Source organism: Lepisosteus oculatus, chromosome 3 (genome assembly GCF_040954835.1).
Source record: "Lepisosteus oculatus isolate fLepOcu1 chromosome 3, fLepOcu1.hap2, whole genome shotgun sequence".
Taxonomy (NCBI): Eukaryota; Metazoa; Chordata; class Actinopteri; order Semionotiformes; family Lepisosteidae; genus Lepisosteus; species Lepisosteus oculatus.
This window is the reverse complement of record NC_090698.1, coordinates 67,661,373-67,683,199: the sequence shown is the minus strand read 5'-3', so window position 1 is coordinate 67,683,199 and position 21,827 is coordinate 67,661,373. Positions and strand designations below refer to the sequence as shown.

Below are 21,827 nucleotides of genomic sequence, written 5' to 3'. Positions count from 1 at the left end.
TCAACTGTCGGTAACGGGCGCGCGCAGCGACTCTCGCCACGACCGAAAATCCTAGGAAAAGTCGTGTAGTGTGATGCCGGCATTAGCTGTCTGTCCCACACTGTGATAATTTGTAAGGTTTATTGTGTATCCCTACAAAGATCTTGGTTCAGTCCAATTTCATTTACAGTATTTGCTTAGCAGCAATTCAAGAGTGTGTCTGTGCTGCTCCCATGAGATTCACTCAAACCACCAACTGTCAAACCCAAACTGGGACAGTATTGAAAGTAAAATAAAATCGTAGTTTTTTTTTAAGGAATATTTCTGCACATATATTAAAACATACAGTAGATCAATGATCAAATGCTCAATAAAAGGCAGCTGGATTGCATTTGCTTTTGAATACGTAAAAATAGTAGAAAAAGAGTGAACATGTCCAAAAGCTCCAAAAATGTAACAAAAAAACTAAGAGTATCGTTGAAGTATTATTTAGAAGATTATTTCATACACCCTTTACTCTTTTAATAATGACAGCAGTGATGCCTTCATTGATTAAACTACAGACTTGGACTTGATTTGCACTTGCGTTTGGCAGGTACTGAATTTGCTGTCATCACTGTCATTCAGGATTTTGAATTCTGTTTCACATCTAAGAAATCCTGCTCTTTCTCACCTGTAAACTAATTCTGTAGTTTGCCGTAGAAAGGTGGTGAATATTTATGCAACTGACACATTTTACATTTTGTTCCTTCTTTGTGGTTTTTGCTGAAATTGTACTTCTTTCACCCCACAAATAAGCCGCTCGAGAGTTCAAATTTTGCTTAAAAATTCTCACTTTGTAAAAATGTATTTATAGCATTTGTAATTAACAAAATTTGATATCATTGAAAGGTGATAAATACCTTTGCAAGGCACTGTACTGCTCATTCCTGGTATTATTCTACCTATAGTATTAATTACAAGATTCTGACTAAGCAATGTCTGTGAAGTTCTTGGAAGGCAGCTACTGTTTTGAGGTTTTCTCATAGTTTAAAAACTCAAAGTGATACAAAAACAGGTGATAAAACATTAACAAATTAAGGAACTCCTGGACTGATAAAAGCCCAGTAAGTGCATTATTGATAAACTCCCCTTGAAACAAGTTACGTAAAACTCTGCTTACGATGTCATCGGTGGCATCTTTTGCTGCAGTCACAGCTAGCACCAACACCAGAGGCACCACCGTAGTAAACCAGGACAAGGAGGATATTTGTGGAATTAGCTAAAAATGAAAAAAAAACAAACAAGAACGACAAAAAGTTTGGATGCTTATCAAAACCAGGGTATTCACTCATAGGAAGAGATGAGCTCTGCTGTCTAACGAACAAGACTGAGTTTTTCGTTATTAGCCAGCTGCGCTCAGGGTACTTCAAGCAGTGACAAACAAGTGGCTGAACATCATTGACATCGAGGAGCTTGGAGTCAGGCAGAGCATGATGTATGAACTCCTGTGGCCTCCTAAGGGTCTTCCAGCATGTAGTGAACTGCAGCACATTTCAGATTAAAGGGTTCTTGTCCCGCCAGTGTAGCTGTAAGGGCGTTATTGGAGTGCTGGGCTGCTGAACAATAACAGATTGCAAAGTGTTGGGTATTAAAACAAATAGTCAAATGACTACTGAATCAACAGCAAGGACAGATACTGTAATATAATTACTGAATACAAACGCAAATTGCTTTGGACAAACCTGTCAGCCATGTAAAATAATAATAATAATAATACAAAATTGTCCTGGGCCACATCATTGTCAATGAACTATCTGTTTAAATACACACTATCCAGAGTGAACTCTACCAATGTTGGCTCTGTGCCCAACATCCAGCTGTGATCCATGTGTCTATGGAGAGGAACTGTTCTCAGTCTTGCTAGGGAGCGTAATGAAAGTAATGGGTGAGATCATTGTGTATAGCTTGACAGATGATGGAATCGATGGACGTGTCCTCTCATGTGAGTGTAGTATCCTTCGTCCTGTCATTCCACAACTTGTAGTAGTGTTTGTTCCTATTTTAACATTTTAGTGGTTGGCAAAACATACTGTTTAAAACTCTTATTGATATAACTCCATTTTGAAATTTAACATTTTAATTCTTTATTTAATGCCCTGCTGTGCTTGTCCTGCTGATCACTGTGGAGTATTCCCATGTGTATGATGGAGCAGAAAGCAATGACCTTCCTTTGGTTTGAAATGCAACAAGTTTAGTAAAGTTTGCAAAGCAATGTCCTTCTACTATCTGAAGGACATACAGTACTGTAAATGACCCAGTCAAATTAATTTACTTCACTGGGGGAAGATTACTTGCATTTAGGAGGCAGAATGTGATAAAATGTCAGAGAACTCACCTGTAAAATGAGCAGAAAGAGGAAGTAGGCATTGGCTATTCTCTGGAATTGCTCGAAGAGGTTAAGAGGCAGGAATGTAATCACATTATATTTGGAGGTTTTAATGGCATTTGTCTGTAAGGAGGAAAACAGAAGAATAACACTAAAAACATGACTTACTTTTTTTTTCAAAGCACAAAGGGGAATTTTAAGATGATCCTCATCAGTTTATCACAATACCTAAATGTTTAAATCGGGAAATATTTAGTAAGGAGCAAGAACTTTCTTTACCATCATGCAATACTGGTTTATTAATGATAATAATAATACTAAGCACTCTGCTAGATTAAATCTCAATTACTTCTGAATAAAATAAACAAAAGTGATGCAAAGTTCATACCAAATCCCACAACGGCGCCAAACTGCTGTAGGATCACTGAATAAGAAGACTAACCAGCATAAATGTTATCTGGGAGATAGGGTAATTACAAGTGAATGGACAGCGACAGGCAGCAACGTGGCACCGAATTTGCATGCGACTGCTAGCAAAGAATATATTTTCATGAGCAATACATTGAGGTACATTTTGTTTTAAGAAGACCATTATGTGTTCGTAAGAATAAATGATTTATGATGTTTTTTCCAAGTCTTAATTAAGGATGGTTAGTTTTGTTGTCAAACTGAAAGCTAGTGTGTAAAAACAATCCGTATTCTCCAAGCACCCTGAGATTCAAACACGAACGAAATCCTCTGTGATCTTGAATCGTTTAAAGAAAAGATTCAACAACTTTTTGACTCTCACCTAAAAAGCCTCAACCGCAACAGTGGGTGTTTTCTTTCAAGAAGATCATTTGGAAGAGTAGTTCTATAACACTTGGATATGACTACCTCGGAAAACAGGATTATGACGTTAGCGAGCTGTGAAATCTAAAATCCTTGAAACTTGGGTTCATTGTCCTTTCTGATACACAGAATTTGTTCCTACTTCCTGTTTACACTAAATGATGTCTTACTTTATAAATGGCATGTTTACCGAGTAGGATGGTATACCAAGTGATTGGGAAAAGCAAGGCATTCTAAAAAAAAAATCAAAATCATTCCTCACATGAGGTACAGTAGATCATGTCTGCTATAAGACCGATGGTGCAGTGATTGTAATTTACAGAGTCTATATTGCAGCACCCACGTGGGGCGCTTAAGGGCTGCTCTGTCCCCTTCGGCCGTGCGTACGCAAGGCGGGCTGGGAACAGCGCCTGAGGAGCGGGGCTTGGGGGGGATACGGACTGTAAATAAGGCGACGGGGCTGTGAAGCAGTCTCTTCCCTGCCGTGTCTGTGTTAGTATTGGTGCAGTGCTGTAACCCCCTGTCCCTGTGTGTGTAGTACCTTTCCCCGGTTCCGGTTAATAAATGTGTTGTTCAACCCCTTTCTGGGTCCGACGCCTGCTCCCGCGGTCGTTACAATATGTTACATAGAAACAAAGCGATGCTTGAGTTCAGAGGTCGGAGATTCAGACACTGAGCAGCTGTGCAACCATTTCGCTTGTTTGTTCAAATATTTGTTTTTTCATGAGCTCATAGCCAGGTACACATGAAGCACTACATTGACATAAAGAACTGCTATCGGTTCACTCATGCAGGTTAGTCAGCCGGCTTTAGCATGGTCTAGATTTTATTGTATCTTATCAGCACTCTCTTAAAATGTGTATAGTATGGAGAAAATCAATAAAAACGCCATACGATGTGGACGTTTTTTATTTGAGGTAGCCCTAATTAAAGTGATGGTGCGCTGCCAGTCACTTTCACTTCTTAGCCTACAGCTTCTTAGCCTTTAACAACACGGTCTTAAAGCATGTATACAATTAAGAAACACCCAAACTAAACAGGATACAAATCCTCTGTTCTTTAGAACACTGTAGTACATCAGAGAAAGCTTAAAACTAAACATACTTGCCCAACTGGATAAAAAAATGAAAATATTAAAATTCATCATGCCTGTAGTACAGTATGTACAAATACACAAACAAAATTACTCTATATACAGATTTAATATGTAAATTGTTTTTCTTTCAGGAGAAAGTGGAACTGCTGTAGGTATTAGGAGAGCTTTTCTATAAATTCTTGTCTACAAACATTGTTCAAAGAACTATCACCAGAAAATGTAATTTGCAATAGAAATTCTAGTGTACTTCAGCTACAAACAGTTGACTAAAGGGAATAACACTTCTCACCTAATTACATCTAGAGCAACAACTCATTATTAGCATTGAGCAGAGACAGAGATGATATCACAGACAAGATAAAAGGGAAGTTAGATGTTACAAAGTTCTGAAAGTAATTCTCTCTTTTGTCTACTGTGATGGACTTGGTTTACGGTGATTCATTGGGGTACTACGAACACATGCTTTGGTAAACTGCAATCTTTGTTATCTTGAGTTTATACTGTATATTGTAAAGGCCTGCTGGTTAAAAAAAGAGAAAGCTAATCTATCTAAAACTTTGAAGTATTTTCAAGCAAGCATTCAAAATAAAAAAAATTAAAATGTTACAATCAATGTGATGTCTACATTCTCTTATCACATTTTGTCACCTACTTTTTAGATGTGCGCTCTTCTACAAAACAGTCATAAGCAGCTGTTTTTAAAGTTTAATGGAAAACACATTTCTATCACTATGAAGATGTCTATCAATCTTTTATTTGCTACAGTGCTCTATGCAATAGATTCTTAATAGTGCTTTACAGATTTGTGCAGCATTTAATCATATAGTAAAGGTTTACCTGTTTATGAGATACAAAGACAGAGTAAATCTGAAGCATTATTAAGTTTTGTGATAATTCTTGGCTTTAGTAATATACTTTTCCTTTACAGTTCTGGTGCAAGACAATGCGTCAGAGAAGCACATTAAATGACTGACAAACATTAAAAGAGAACTGCAACTCTATTTTTATATTTTGGAACTTGAAAGAGTCGGTAATGGTGAGCGCATTTCAAACCACAATGAAAGTAAAATGTTCACAGTAACTTCACAAAATAGACTAAATTTCCAGGTACTGTTTGCACAGCACCATATTCTGCAATTCAAAATGAGGTAACAAAACTTCCGGGGACGCGAAGCAGCGTTATTACTTTATTTATCCAATAGAAATACTGCTCTCGGCTTCGAGACGGTCTTGCAGACAAATACAGTTTACTTAACTAAAGTTAACTCTGCATGCAGACCACATTGGAACATTTCTGCAGTGAAATGTCTGCTGTACAACCTGTTCTTATTCCTCTGTATGTTGCATTACATTAGTCAGTACAGTCACTAGTGAGCAGGAATGGCCTCTCACTCTCTCCTGTGGTGAGACCAGGGGTTTGTGACAACATGGCAGCTATGCAGTACTTCTACTGACTTCTAAACAAAGTTTACAATATTGTGCTTAATTCAGAATTAATTCAGAATTTGTGAAATTTTGCGATTCAGTCATTTTAATTTATTTTGTTACTGAGATTTAATAGCCACTCTAAGAAATTGGGACTACGGTTCCAATTAAAAATATTCTCTTATTGAATGAATCATTTACTAAATATATAGTATGAACTGGCAGATTATTTACCTGTGAAAGTTTAATTTATGTATGCCTAGTGACAAACAATAAAATTCTTTAGTGTGTCTGATCTTCCACTAAATTGAAGCTTGTGCTTTTAAAATAATTGTTAATTTATCTAAGATTTTATCTAGGAAAAACTGTGTGGTGAGAATTAAAATTCCAATCCTACCTTACTGTATATAACACTGGGAAACAGGGTGTGTACTACAGTACTGTGCTGCATATCAAATATCAGATATCTCCAATCACAAGTTACAACCACTAAAAGATGGATTTAAAGAAAAGTTCTAGAATTATTCCGTTAGTGTCGCTACCCTAGAGTTTGCGTTTCATTTTGGGAGAAAAAGTCGGCCTTTAAAACTGTTTTTTTTTTTCAGTTCTGACATTAACCATGCACAGAAGTAATATAAAAACACACAAACACCTGACGGTTTCTTAGATACAAGAATAAAATGAGAAAAAATTCACAGCCACAAGAATGTTTCCCTGACATGAAAGTCATTGTTTTAATTTATACCTCAACGGTACCTCTCCTCTTGCTGGTAAAACAGATTTATCTGTTTAGAGAGATCAGGCAGCTTCAATGAATGAACCCCTTTGCTTCTCGCAGTTCCAGAAACATCTTCAAACCTTGATTTGTTTAAATTGTCTAAGACACATAAGAAGTGTGCTTCGGCATGAGAAAATTGCTTATACCATATTCATATGTCTAGCACCTTACTTTTTATAAAGGCCTTTAAACAAGGTTACTCTATGATATGTTTACAGTATGTTCAATACAAGTGAAGGAAGAATCAAATATTTAACACCTTCAGTACAATATGTGATATTTGTCACATTTTGATCAAAAATAATGTAGATGTATAGATAGGAAGGAGTGGTCTACAGTGTGTTTCAGATGAAACATGCACAGATGTGTGAATTAAGGTGTTCTCAAAGATTTAGTAAACATCTACAAATGCCATGTGGAATCAGTAACCATACTACAAATAAGCTTATACAAAGGTGAATGCGTGCAAAAGAAATCATTAGGATTTCCTTAGCATAACTTTCAGGATCTCAGTAATGCGCAGGTCAAGTGAAAAGACTCCCAGTATCAGAAGCTGCACCTATGTTGGCACCACTGAATTTAAAGGGAGCAGGGGCACTTATTGAGAATGTGTATAAACAAGTAGGAGAGACTGCTAATGTTGAAGAAACTGCTTTCTGGTTAACTTGTAAAACATGCAGGAACATGGAGCAGACCTCTGGCTGTACTCCAGCTCTCTGATCATCTCCAGAGGCAGAAAAATACAGTACAGTAAATCAATATACACATTTAGGAATGCATTTCCAACTCCTCGGCAAACAGTGTTTTAGCAACACACAAGGTAATCTCTCGTACAGTATACAGCAGGTATTAACTTACAATGCTATAACAAACACAAAAACATTTTTAAAAGGTTAGAATTTTGTGTGAGCTAACCTTGGAGATCCTCAGCTCCTATACTAAGTGAATGCTGCAGAGAAACTGCAATTTTGATCATTTTCTTAAGAATCTAAACATTTAATTTGATCATGTTCTTTAATATGCTCTGCAGGCTCCTTATTTTCAGTTCTGTGGCAAGAGAACCTTATAAAAGAGAAGTGTGTATTAACTTTAGATGTAATTTCCTAATGTTTCTTAGCTTGAATATGGAATGTATAAATGTGCTTCTACTTCTGCTTTTTATATTTGTTTGTTTTATTTTGTCCAGAGACTACATGTACTTTTATTAATATTGTACAATATTATTTTGGGGAGAAAATTCTTCTAACAATTAAAAATTCAAGTTCAGTCTTCAACAAGTTAAACCTGAAAGCCAGTTAAAGAAATGGTTTATTATACAGATACAAAGGCTCATGATTCTTACAGTATTGTAAATGTACTTCTCACCTTTGTGCATTTTTTGCATCTTTTAGAAGTTTCTGTTTTTTCAGATGCTATCTCTGTTGAAAGGCTTTGGCATGTATAACAGGCTCATGCACTGAGCCAGTGTTGTCACCCCCTCTGAAATGTAGACAGTTTTGAACCCTGTCATGGCAGAGAACCCATTCTGTTACAGTGGCAGAATTGCCTGCTTTCTAGGGAGAGGTGCTGTGAGCGCTTGGGTCCCTTGAGTGATCAGGATCAAATCTCAGCAGCGATATCCTGCACAGGATGCCGGGCTGTAGCAGCACACATGTACACACACAAGAACACAGTGGTCACTAGGAAAAACCTGCTCACTTTATCGACATGTCTTTAAGTAGTGGGAGAAAAAAAGCAGCCGGGATAGGGAGAATATAAAAGCTCAGAAAGACACGAAATGAACCCCAGTCAGGAACTGAACCCAGGAAGCAAAAGCTGGGAAGCATTAGTATTTATCACCACTCCACCATGACACACGGGGCACCCACATTCCCCTGTGCCTGGAGCATCACTGAACTGGGGCTCACACTTCCTGCCCTGTCAGCAATGAAACTACGCTAAAACAATCACCCCCCATAAGCTCTACTCATTTACTAAAACCTTGATGAAGTGAAAGATTTCAGAAATACAAATGAGTGTGATGCTTTTATGCTGTAGGTGATTTTGCTGTACATAGGCAATAAAACATGAAATACCAGGGTAAAGGAGATTAAATAAAATAGCCATTATCTCTATTATTTCGAATACAGGGTTATTTAGTCAGTTTCTCTTTTTAAAAAGTAAATGTTCACTACTATAAACCAGAATTAACCATTAGTTTCCTAATGTTAAAAAGGGGATAAAACTTGCAACACATACCGCATACTTGAAGGAAAGATTGAATTCTCTATTATTTGCTCGAATGTGCCTCTCTTCCTCTGTAAAACAAATACAAAATAAATAAGTTCAAAAGTTAAATTGCAGTAAAATTAGTACAGTAATTAATCAGAACTCTCACATTGTGTTGCATTGTAGCATTTGATTTTGAGAAAATCGGAAATCTTCAGCTTATACTGTAAAGGCACTTGAATACTAATAAGACCAAGGCAAGAGACCAGATTTGCTGTGATGTTTTCTCTTCAAAATACAATTGCAGTTGCAGTGCTTAATAATGTGAGTAAAGAACAGTGTGTTTTTGACCTCTTGACCTCACTGTAACTCTAGTCACTGAAAATGACAGAAATGCAGAAGCCTGGATGCCTGCACTCAGCCTGATTGACTTGAGCCCAGTTTCATTTGTTCAGTAAGGTGACTATAGTATGAAAAGACCCACACCATCTCTATGCAGTATGGATGTCATCATTAGGATCCATCTGCCTCCAGTAACAAATTTGAAATGTTGGCTAAAGGTAACATCCCACACACATGATTCATCGCAATACCATGTGTAGCACACCAATAGTTTTCTGCAACTTAAAATGTTTATGACATCCATTATGTTTATGCACATCCATTATGAATATAACCCTGACATCTTGTAGAATCCCAGAATAACATAATAAACCTGTGGTTCTCAACCAGTGATACCTTCTGGTTTTGAATTCTTTGGAATTCTTAATCACAACTGATTTCTTTTTTTTTTTTTTTTCAGTCGGCACACATAAAAAAAAGTGCTTTCAGCTCTTAAAATGATTCAGTTTCAGTATTTTCAAACTGCCGTCAGTCAGGTGTGCTGTCAGGAAATGTAACCAGTTGGACCTCTGCAGGTCCAGTTGGACATCATCATTCCCATCGCCATTGGCACATCCCACTTCATCTTGTGTCCGTTCATGATAAATTCATTACCGATTAAGAGTGCTTAGTAAGAAATAAGGGTAAAAAAAGCTGTGGAGAAGCTGTGTAAAGTAATGAATGCTGAAGCTATTGGGAGCAGTAGTAATTAAAAATAAAATAGTTTTAAAACACAGGACAGGAGTGTAGAAACAAATTATCCCAAGTTTTTTTGCAAACTGGCAGATTCATTCAAGTCTTCAATTAGCACTAGAGATTTACCACTGACAACCAGCACACCAGAGATTTCCCTGGACCGGCACTAGGGGAGACTGTTCTTAATTTTGTTTTGCCCTTGTGATCATCGCTGGCATGGTCAGCGATTAAGGGGTAGTTGGGATACTTTTACAAAGGTGATCGTTTAGGCTGACTTCCCCTCCTGCAAGGATAGAATCAGACTCCTTCTGATAGCCATTATGGACTTTATAAACCGCTACAGGACAGACTGTAGAATTATCTACATAAAGTGCATAATGGCTATAAGAGGGAGTCTCCTTTATTTCTTGTGGTCTGGTTGGCGATACTGTACAGTAGATTGTTTGTCCCCAAAACGACAAACAATCGAAGAATAAAGGTTTTGTCTTTCAGTGAAACTTTTTCCTTGTCTTCCCTTGTTTCCCCTGAGAAGGTTGTTTCTTATTTTGAACTTGCCTGAGAGAGGAGTGAATCGCTGGCTTTTCTTTCTGAAAGGGACTCCTGAGTTTTATTTTGTATTTTACTTTTGTATCAGATTCTAATACCAAGCCTTCTTTTATATGTGGTTCACCCCATTCCGTATCTTTGACTAGAGGGAAGAAATGAACGTTTGAGGTTTTCCATGAACATTTCGGGGTGCCCTGTTTTCATTTCTTACATTACTAATTCCATAATTTACATTACAAAGCTAAAACAGTTCACTTCGTAAACAGAGTTTCTGTGTTTCGTGTACATCAAACAGGAGACAAACCTAACAGGAAGCTGGAACCAAAAACTAGAAGTTAAAAAGCGAGAGAAAGCACAGAAAAAACAGATGTTGCTGTGGGGGGGAAAACAAACTCTTGATAAATCTCCCGGAAACAGAAATAAACACTATTTTTAAAAGAACACCATGACCTCCATGCAAGAAATGTCTATGTATGAGTCAGTGTAATGACAATATGGCCACAAGACCAAAGACAAGCAAGGGCGTGGAGAGACTAGCACCGCATGGCAAGAGGATTTTCTGACTTGTTGAGTTTTGTTTGCAGTGGCCACCATAACCATCTTTTTAACTGTGAAGCAGCTGCAGTACAGACGTGGTTTGATGCTGGGAGATCAGACGTACATCTTGTAAAGACCGTGTATCTGGACATGTTGAGAAGCGAGACACCTGTCGTGAGGCTCAGATTGAACTGACGGGGACTGTGAGAGATGTGTAACAACTGGACGCTTGCGAGATTTGCATTTCTGGAGGTTGGAAATATTCTTTCTGTGCTGGCATTTAAATGCATATTCTTTCCAAAAATATCCTTTTTCCCAACACAACTTTCATGAGGTAACGTAGGAGGCTGGGCTGTGTCTAATTATAAAAGCATGTGGAAATGCTTTAGCTTCAGAGCTGAAGGAAGGAAGACTGGTATGTCCTTGCTCAGCTTTCTGGTGCCCCCTTTATAATAACTTTACTTCAGAACTGCACTGAACTGTGACTTCTTGTTTCCCTACTTGTAGGAAAGGATTTACAATGCAGGTGCACACACTAAAGAAACTAGTGTGCTTGTTGATAATGTACAGTACAATGGAATTCATTTACACATTCGAAAACGTAATCTACCATCTAAAACTGAGTCAAACTAAATATTAACTTGGATCCTGCTTTTTTCTCCCATTATGCTTTCCTGTCAAGGAACCCAATGTGACTCAGCATCACATGTTTGCTACTGTATGTACTGTAAAAGAGTAAGGGGCTGACTTTTTAACCTGATTGCAATTGACCTATTTACAAACCACTGGTGTTTACATGCTCGGTATTTGTGATTTCTGGCCTCCCATTTGATGCTCCAATACCAAACTTTGAAAATAAGAGCCAGGCACAAGATTTGTGCAAAAAACAGAGTGACAATTAGGAAGTATCTGTGAAATTAAAGACAAGCCCAGTGTGAGAGCAGAACTCTTTCCATGTACAGTACATCAAAATAATACTGTACATGGAATGAAGCTCTTAGACTCCAGCAAAAGAGGCTGCCAGGAGTTTGCCAAAGGGTGTGGTAGATTTCCTTGAATTAGTTTACTGCCTGGCTGATTATTCTCCCCTAGCAGGACATAGAATATAACAGCTTCTAGAAATTCCTATTTATCACCAGTAAAATGCCTTGTAAAATTATTCAGGCTTTGAACTGCAATGCCCATTGTGAAATCATAACACCAAATAAGAGTAACAGCTTAATTAAGCACTGCAACAAAAAATGTTTGATGAGAAAAACACAGTATTTTTGTGTTGTGTAATCTACATCCTGAGACCTTCTGACAGAGATCTTATAATTTTGTATATATATACTGTAAAAGTATTGTAGACCTGCAGCTTAGAGATGTGTATAATTGTAGCTTTGGGGAAGAATCATTTGAATATGAATACATTGTTCAGAATTTCACCCCAGGAAACAATAGCTTGCAAAAGCTACTGTATATGGTTCTAAAAAAACACATAGTACCTTTTTCTTTCTTCTTCCTGCAATCCAAACCAAAGAACGACATCACAGAGTTCCTCTTTTGTCCTATGCATCCATGGAATATCTGTAATAACAAAAAAATGTGTATTCAGTATTTTTGTTTTTATTACTCTACATTTCACACCCCCAAAACAAATTCATTTCACAGCAGGTAGACTATAGTGTGCCAGTTTCTAGAGGAGTTTATTTTCTATAGGTCTGCATGTGTCAATTTTTGGCAATAAAAAAATGATCAACATGCACAGACTATGACTTCATGATCAGCAAACCCAATTAAAAGAATTCTGTGCTTTGGGCATGATTATGTGATAAACACACCAGGCATTGCAGGCATTAGCAAACCACTACCCATCTCCTATTTTATTTGAGGTGTTCTTTGTAATACAGCATCAGGGCAAGGTTGAACTTGCCCTGATGCTCTGCCTGAGCTGCTTGTACTTGTCAGAATTTTCCCACACCAGCTTTCAGACCTGTTGCTGAGACAAATTCTTAACAATCACCAGTCAGCGCATGTCAATCAGGCAAAATAAGAAATATAATATACGGTGTGTAATTTAATTGTTGTGAATGATGTGTTGATTCTTGCATTAACTGTAGTTTTTGTACCTTGCCTTAGGTCTCCTTAAATGAATGTCTGCCAAATACATTAATAATAGTAGAAATAAAATGTGACTTCAGGAGATGGTTATGATTTTTATTTTCATAATTGTGGCTGGGAAAATGTGTCGTTTAGTTACTGTACCTGACTCAAAAGGGATCAAAACATCTGGTGATTGTTTTGGAATTAAAAATGTGATCATATCAAATAATATTGTAGATAACAGGCATAATTGTAGCAGTGAATACAAGTTTGAATTAAAAGCTACAGAAAAGCTTTAAAGAGTTACAGAGATTAAAAAATTACACAGGCTTTCCCATTTGAGATACTTATTGCCAGGGAATACCATTATAAAATGTGATCTTGAAAGATATTTCTTTTCACTGGCACTTGCCTGTGAAATTATTGAATTACATTATAAACATACTCATAGCTCTGACTAAATTTAATCTCTGTCATATCATCATGTGTGATTTCTCCCAGATCCTTCTTCAGAGTTGAAGATTAAACCTTTAATAGCTGTGAAATCAGAATCTTACAGGATTGCTCAATGTGGAGGTTCAAAGTTAAACAGGTTTTTTCTTAAGCAGATACTATGCTTTGTGCGTTTATGCTTAATGGAAACGAATTTATACTTTATTACTGAGTCTTGCACAGTACATCTCCTTGGCTCTGATCCATCTTTCCAGAGAGATATTGTTCCATATCTCTACAGTACAACGAAAATCTATTCCGAGTGAACACGATAACATCACAGTGTCGATACTTGGTAACTTTCGAGATGAATCTAGTTAACTTGCATTCAGAGTCCTGGAAAATGAAAAGATTAAACCCTCACCTTTCATTATCTTAAAAGTCATATATTAATTAAATATTCTCCTCTTGTGACTAACATTTCACAAACAGTTTATATGAACAATATGTTGTTGACTGAACTGATAATTTTGTTTTGATAATTATTCTTTCAGTATATTGTTGGGAATTGGGAATTTGCAGTGCTACTGTAGGCCATATAAGCAAAAATAATGTTATCTCAAGAATAAATCAAAAGATCAAACAGAAGAAGTTTGTTCTGCATATTGTTAGGACTGGGGCCCTTTAAAGCAAGAAATAATCTCAATTCAGAAACCTGGAGTGCAAAGATGTAAAGGAAACTTCCTTTTCCTTGCAGGCTGTTAAATAGGAAACAAGATTTATTATTTATTATTAGTTTTTAAACCTGAGATATTGTTAGAGTGTGGCAAAATGAACTTTATTTTCCACCCTTCTAGCTGTGGTTTCATTAAGACAGCAGCTCTGATCATTTGTGGAAGATCTGTTGTAACAAATGGTTGAGTAAATAGGAGCATACAGGTATTACTTCAGAAACATTCCCTGGAAAGCAGTATTCACAAAGAACCCAAGAAAAAATGTCAAATCTATTTTGTGTGAAAATATTTAATATTAAAATATATAGAATACAAAAATATAAAAAATCTAAAATACAAAATATTTTAAATCTAGACTCTTCTTTTTTCAATGCTGAGAGAAAATAAGCAAAAGAAAATATTACTTTTCTTCCTATAACGAGACGTTCAAAAGAAAGAGATGATTTCTAATATATCTTCTAGTTTTGGTAAAATATCTAAACGTTTTCAGTGAGGTAAAATTTATCATTGTTGAAGCTTAAATATCCTAATCCCAAGAACACTTCTAGAAGTGCATGTGAGGAAACTCTTTTGCAGTTGTGCATACTGTGCTCTGTTTCTGTGCAATAATGGCACTTGTTTATTTTCCAATAGCGAAACAACCAGCACTTAGGAGCCTGAGTATTACCTTTTTTCTTAAATGCTTTTAAATTCCATGACACGTCTGTTCTTTTCATTGTTTCAGCGTTTTCCAAGGGCTCCTAGAATACTTATTCAGGAACCGGTTAAATCCCTGGCTCTCAAAGCTTAATAACACAGCATTGCCACCTAAGATCTCGTGATATCTTCTCAGCTCTGGGAAGATGTCCAGGGAACACTGATCACTGGACTAAGTGGTGCTGCTGAAAAAATGCATGGTTCGGTTCCGTCTGGCCTACATTTCTGATTCATTGCCCTGGCAAACTTCGATACTACACAGAATTAGCTGTCCTTCAGATGAGATGTTAAATTGAATTCCGCACTACAGTACTTGTTTATGGTAGGATCCTATGACTGTGTTTTGATGTCCTGGTTAAATTACTCACTGGAGTAGAACAATCAGATTTTCCAAAAGTAACCTTTTATTTTTTTTATTGCAATTGACAAAACACCTTTTCACTCCTTGATCTGATCTGTGGTGTAGTGAGCCTGCTGGCTGATTCATCAAGGTGGGTTGGGACTGTGACTCAGTGATGGATGAATACATCCTACAGCATACAGCATTTTGAGATCCTTTGAAATTAAGTAGTGCTACAGTACATGAAAGGAATTATTACTTATAATTATTAAAATAAAGGACTTTAGTCAGCAGAGCAAAACTGTTCAACAAACGATCTGGGACATTTTGGCTTTTGTGCTTCTGTTATCTGTAATATACTAAAGTTGCGAGTGGTTCAGTTTTTAAAACTTATTAAATTATATGATATACACATTTTTTTATAAATATTGATGTAAATATACATTCTTTTAAAACAAAACAATACTCCTTCTCACCAAAACAGTTTTATGGCAATTGCAAACATTCTTTTGTTCTTAAGCTGAAACTGCAAGTAAACCACACAATTGATAAATGGCACTCTCACAGCGTATTATTAATAGAATAAATTGCAAAAAATGTAAATAAGCCACAGTAATTAGTGTCAGACTACCCAGAACATTTTAGTGGCCTATTCGGATGTCATTAAAACTTTTAAGATAACTGTGGGAAATATACTGTACAGTTTCTGAACTGAGGGCCTACATAAAGAAGCACATTCATTACACAGAACCTGTTCTGGATCTTACCTCTGTTATAGTTTGCTTCAACAGATGCTTCCTCTTACCAAATGGAGTTTAGAACAGAAGTTAGGGTGGAAGGATAGATCCTAATGTCGCACACTTCTGCTCACCTACTGTGCATATGTAAATCTCACACCCAGGACTTCCCTTCATGTCTCTCTCTCACTCCCCCCTCCTCCCCCTCTATACCCCCGTGGGAAACTCCCTAGCTAGCCGGATCCCGCCAGAAGTGAGGGGGGTTTTAGGCAGCCTATCCTCACCTCTAGAGTACCATACCCTCAACCAAGGTCACACCAAAAACTTCATACGTGCATCGTCTATCTATGGAACTCATTAGGATCTAGCCAAACTACTCCAATATTCAATTAAAATCATCTTGATGCTGACTTCATACATCCACAAATTAGTTTTAAGATTCCAACAACACTTTAACCTCCCAGATCCACTTAAACATAATAGTGACTTTACGTTCACGTCATTCTCTAACATGGTTTTCCCCCCCAACATGAAATACTGTAAGCACAGCCTGGGTTTGGCAGAGGAAAGTGAGAGGTAGGGGAAAGCAATTCTTTATGGCTTCAACGTCTTGTCTGGCAATGATACATTTACCACAGAGTTTTCAGATTTCCGAGCTTGTGCACTCTGTGTGTAAACTTAGCAACTGCGTCAATAGCAAGTACACCCGCAGAGACCACAGAGAGAGGAGAGCGTGTCTGAATAAGACCATGCTGCTGAGGTCATGCAACTTCCAATCCAAGTGACAAATTTACCTAAAGCATCAATACAATTGATTCATTTGTTCAGTTTAATTTCAGTGCTCTTTGTTTAGCAGTTAGTAAAAGGAGTACTGCAAATAATAACTGCTTTTTGGATAATACTGCAGTTGCCACTAACACAGATTATACAGACCCTGCCCTGTGCATTTCTAAAAGGTTTCACTTGCAAATTCCCACAAGACTTTTTTTGATGGTTCAAAGACTAAAGCCAAAACTGTGACTTTGTTTCCATTGCAATTAGCTTCATGTTTCTTAGCCTTTTTCATACTCCTGTTGATATCTAGAGCAGGAAGGCAACCAACTACAACCACTAAGCAAATACATCAGTAGGCAGTTTCTATATGGTCCTCTTTGTATTGCTGATATTATTGTAAAATGCTCTCAAATATTGCCATTTGTTCAAAATAATAAAGTTATTAGGAGTAGAAGGCAGAAGGAGCAAAAGAAATCCAAAGTGTTTTAGACATTATTCAACTAAAAACTAATGTCAAGTGCAAAACACAACATGCAGGGAGCAAAACTGTGCCCTACTGTGCAATTACAGGATGAATAGCATGGGCCATTGAAGACTCCCCTTTTGAAAATGACTTTGGTGTTTATATTGATTATTACACTCTAGGGACATTGGGAAAAGTGACAAGATCAACAGGTCCCAAGCACAATTTGCAGAAGTTAAAAAAGGAAGTAGTGCAAACTTAATACAGTGGAGTTGTGCTTGATTTAGCATATTGCAACTCTGTTTGCTAGAGTTCAAATAAGAGTCAGTAGATTCATTCCAGGTTCGAAATGATGTCATGTAATTGCATTGTTCTTTATTGACAGCCTCCTCTCCTTTGTGACCTTTCTTATGTTCTCAGTGTTTCTGGACCTTGCTCGGGGAATATGTCATTATAATACTTCTTATAATGTGGGGATAAAAATTGTACATCTCTTCATCCATCCTTTTTCTAACCTCTTTATCCAATACAGGAATTTTCAACTCTGTTTGCTAGAGTAACTAGATTTATTGCAGGTCTAAAAATATGTAATGTAATTGCATTATTCTTTTACCATTATTCCATTATTCCACGTTTACCATTATTTTAATCATTCTTTTTGGTAACCTTTCTTATGTTTTTAATATCCCTGGCCCTGTCACGCAGATAATATTTTATTTCACAAGTTTGGATCTTCTTTTTTCCAGCAGCACTGACAACCCTCTGAAACAGTATGTACACAAGAACAAGCCATCCATCTGAAATATATTGTTCTAGATTTAGGTTAACTGTAAATTACACAGTTCTCTTTCCTGTTTATGAACAAATTCAAAATTCCCTCCAATTCAACACCATAGAATGCACATACCTGTATTGAGCATTAAATCTTTGATTAATATCAGCTGCTCCTTAATTATGTTGAAACAGTGTGACACTGCAGTTACTTCATAACTTTCAAAATGTAAACTGTAATTATATTTATTTTCAAGATTTTGTTCTATAGCGATTACCCATAGATTAAATGTGCTATGTACAGTATCTTCATCAGAAGATCTGAAAGGTCAGAGAGGAGGCCTTTCAGGCCATCAGGTTGGCTGTGTTTCTTTGTAGTCCCATAAGCTGTACTTTTCATACAGGGAAAACTTTAACACCGAATTAAAATTCCATTAAATCTTCTTGTTTCCCTCTGCAAAGGGAAAATCTGAAGCAACCAGTCAAACCTAACCTGCTTGTCTTCGGAAAAGGAAAACAAATAGAAAGCCTGGGAAAAAAAAAACATATTGAAATGGGAAGAACAAACAGACTCCACATAGAGATACGGGAATCACACCAAAGAGACTGGAGCTGTGAAGGAAATGTGCTCACCGTGACACCATGGAAATGTGCTCACCTCCATGACACCATGGAAATGTGCTCACCTCCATGACACCATTTTATCTCCTTCTAATCACCACTGGGTCACATACATAGGTTAATAATTAACCGATGACTAATCCTGCTACCAGTAAAAGCCAGCAATGACTGCTATGCATTTACTTACAAACATAAGGAAAGGTTACAAATGAGTGGACACCATCTAGCCCATTTGGTAGTTACTAGCTGAATCAAAGACTTTCATCTTGAACAGAGCCAGGGTATCAGCTTCAACAACACAGCTGGTTAGCTTGTTCCATACTTCTGCACTTGGTTTTAAATGCATTTCAACAGACTGTAGTTTTCTCTTGTGTCCTCAGATTCTTGTTTCATTGTTCCTTCTAAATTCCTTCTAAAGTGATACAACTATAACATAAAGGCCTTTCACTCTTCACTCAAATTTTATGTTTTAACCATGTGTCCTAATTATATGTCAACATATTATTTGCTCATAAGAAGCTTCCTCTACCTCAGTGTTTCCCATTTTATATTCTATTTTTTGCTACCTGCATGCAAAACTCTGCACCTGTCTATATTAAATGTCATCTGCCAGGTGTTTTCCCCATCTTGAATTTTATCTAAATCTTCCTGAATTTCATTTGTTGCTTTTTCAGTATTTGTCAATCCTCTTATTTTGTTGGAAATTTGACTAATTTACTAACTATACCAGAATGTAGATCATTAATATAAATTAATAGGAGCAGTGGTCCTATTACTGGTCCCTAATTACATCTAATTGATTATTGGGTGAGGAATCTGTGTTCATATGGTCTTATATGAACTGGTAACATATGATATGATTAAAAGCAATAAAGAAATGACTAAAAAAACAAAACTGAAGAGTGTTCAAACTGTATTTTTCTTTGAGAAATTCTCTAAAACTGTATTGTGAAAATGTATTTTTAAAACTTGCATAATGAATACCTTTAGTTTAAATGCAAGTTCAACACAAATCCTCAAAACAAAATCTCTTTTTTTTAATTACTTACACTGTATAAAGAAATTAGTCTTGAGAATTCCAAAGGAAATCATGATTTGTACAAGAAATCACATTTAAGGAAAATGCAGAATGTACAGTATTAAATAATTCTGGCATGTTCAAGCAATTATCACATTCTGTCAAGTTACAACCCATATTAGAACAGTTGCTCATGGTCAGATTTTCTCTCTTCATTTTGTGATCATAATTATATGCACAAGATAATACCCTAGGGAAAATGTTGGAGCTATATGATGGTAGCATTTTCACAACATACTGTAATGATATTTCCTGTTGTATCACACACTAGCCTAAACTTTCTGTTCAGCATGAAAGTGAATACATTCATAGACAGACAAGCAGACTAACATCAAAGTGCAAGCTCACCATATTCTGAATGGGTTCAAGTTACTTAGATTTGAACAATTGATTGAATTTCTCTGTTTTAATAGATGTTTCTCCCTTCACAGCATGACAGATCACCTATGCACTAAAATACTACAATAATGCCTTCAATTTAACCAGCTTTCTGAGTTACTATCTACACTGTACCTTTATGGCTTTATGCCATTCACCTTGTGAACACTGACTTGTTATTACATGGCAAAAACTAAAATCAGTTATAATCAGATTTAACGGAATTTAACATAAGGTCATTCAATAGCTTATAGCAATAGGAAATATTCAATGTGCAACAGCATGATTTAATAAACTATATTTGTTGATGTTACAGTGAAAAACATTTAAAATAAGAGCCACTTCCTGAGATAATCTAGGAACACCGAACGTATATTTAAATGATGTTGGCTGAGGCCTGAGCCAGGGTCTTTGTATCTTCTGAAATGGGATGCAGACAAGGGGGCCAGACCTGATGCTCTGGAATAGCTAAACCAGTAGAAGCTGAAGGAACCGAACTTTAGTCTTGAACAGAAAAGGCTATGTAGGGACGTGATTCAAGTGATCAAAATCTTCAAAGGCACTGATAAAGTCCATGCAGTAGGTACACAGCCATGTTGTTAAAGCCCACATTTATTCTTCTTTCAAGAAATGGCTGGAGAAGTCCTCAGATAAATCAGGTACTTCTGTAGTGTCAATATTACTGCTGTAAATACCATATGGTCTGGTGGGTTGAACAGCCTGTTCTCATTTGTAACTATTACTTTGCACTATTGAGTTGGCTAGGGAATCCTTGCATCGCTGCAACTGCTGTTTGCGTGGTGCTTGTGATCTTACAGTGTTTTCGATGAGACCAGCATCTCTCTTCCACTTTAAGCTACTATAATTCCTGTGTTCAGAACTTGATATTTACAGCACAGGAAATGGATGATTTTGGAGGAAGCATGTGTGACACGGTTCATTTGCCTGTTTAATATTATTAAATCATTTTAAAGAAGCTTTTTGGGATATTTGGTTGAGAACATAAGGAGTATGGAAATGACTGAATATGTAATCTAGCCATCTAATATCTAGCCATTTCGTTCCCTGCTGTGTACTGAATGTGCCTCCTGTCCACAATTTCAAATCCACTTCACAACAGATTTCTCTTGTGTTCAGTTTCTCTCATTGTGTTTCAGTCTAAATTCTGTCAAACTCGTTTGGTTGAATTTGTCAATGTCTTTAACAAACTGGAATGCTGAGATCAGGTCCCCGTGTAGTCTTCTCTATCCGAGACTGTAAAGGTTCAGTTTTTTAGCCTGCCAGGACAGGACATTTCTTGTATCTGATGTCCTCTGGACTGACTCCAGAGCAACCACATTTCTTATCTTTATCTGTCACGGTGACCACAAATGTGCACAATATTCTAAATGAGATCTTACTTTTGCATTGTACAATTTCAACATGATTTAAACTCTACACTTAAAGTATATATCACAACTTTCTGTTGGTTGGATACTGACATTGTCTAGAAGATGAATAAAAAAGAATTAGAACATAAATGCCTCTGTTTTGTCAAGGTACTACAGGTAACTTCCTGAAATTCATTGCTTCCTGTATTATATTTCTGTGTTTTCCCTATCTTCATGTAATACTCTGCACTAATCTACATTAAATGTTATCTGCCAAGTTCTTTTGCCCAGCTTTAACTTTATCTCTTAATCTTTCTTAATTTACTTTTGCAGTGTCTGCACTATTCTAAACTTTTGATTTTCATATCAACTTTATTAGTTTACCAGTTACCAGATTGAGTATGATTGATATAAAATAAGAAACGTAGCAGTCCTGATACTGATCCCTGTGGTACTTTATGAGTCACATCTTCACAATTTGGGCACTCTGTAAAGTTTTCTTT

General features: G+C 36.7%; 1 protein-coding gene across 4 annotated transcripts in view; it reads right to left on the bottom strand.

The window, feature by feature from the left end:
- The window catches only part of LOC102696947 (phospholipid-transporting ATPase ID-like), a 60,833-nt gene that overhangs the window by 26,086 nt on the left and 12,920 nt on the right, over positions 1 to 21,827 (bottom strand). For 3 of the 4 annotated variants that reach the window (XM_069187424.1, XM_069187423.1, XM_069187422.1), the window contains exons 2-5: positions 12,333 to 12,414; positions 8,716 to 8,774; positions 2,357 to 2,470; positions 1,142 to 1,240 (exon numbers count right to left, since the gene is read on the bottom strand). In XM_069187424.1, the coding sequence (XP_069043525.1) occupies positions 1,142 to 1,240; positions 2,357 to 2,470; positions 8,716 to 8,774; positions 12,333 to 12,375 (315 nt within the window). In that variant the 5' untranslated portion in view covers positions 12,376 to 12,414. Of the gene's footprint in view, positions 1 to 1,141; positions 1,241 to 2,356; positions 2,471 to 8,715; positions 8,775 to 12,332; positions 12,415 to 15,899; positions 16,004 to 21,827 lie in introns of those variants that run through there. The other variant, XM_069187425.1, reaches the window with a different exon arrangement.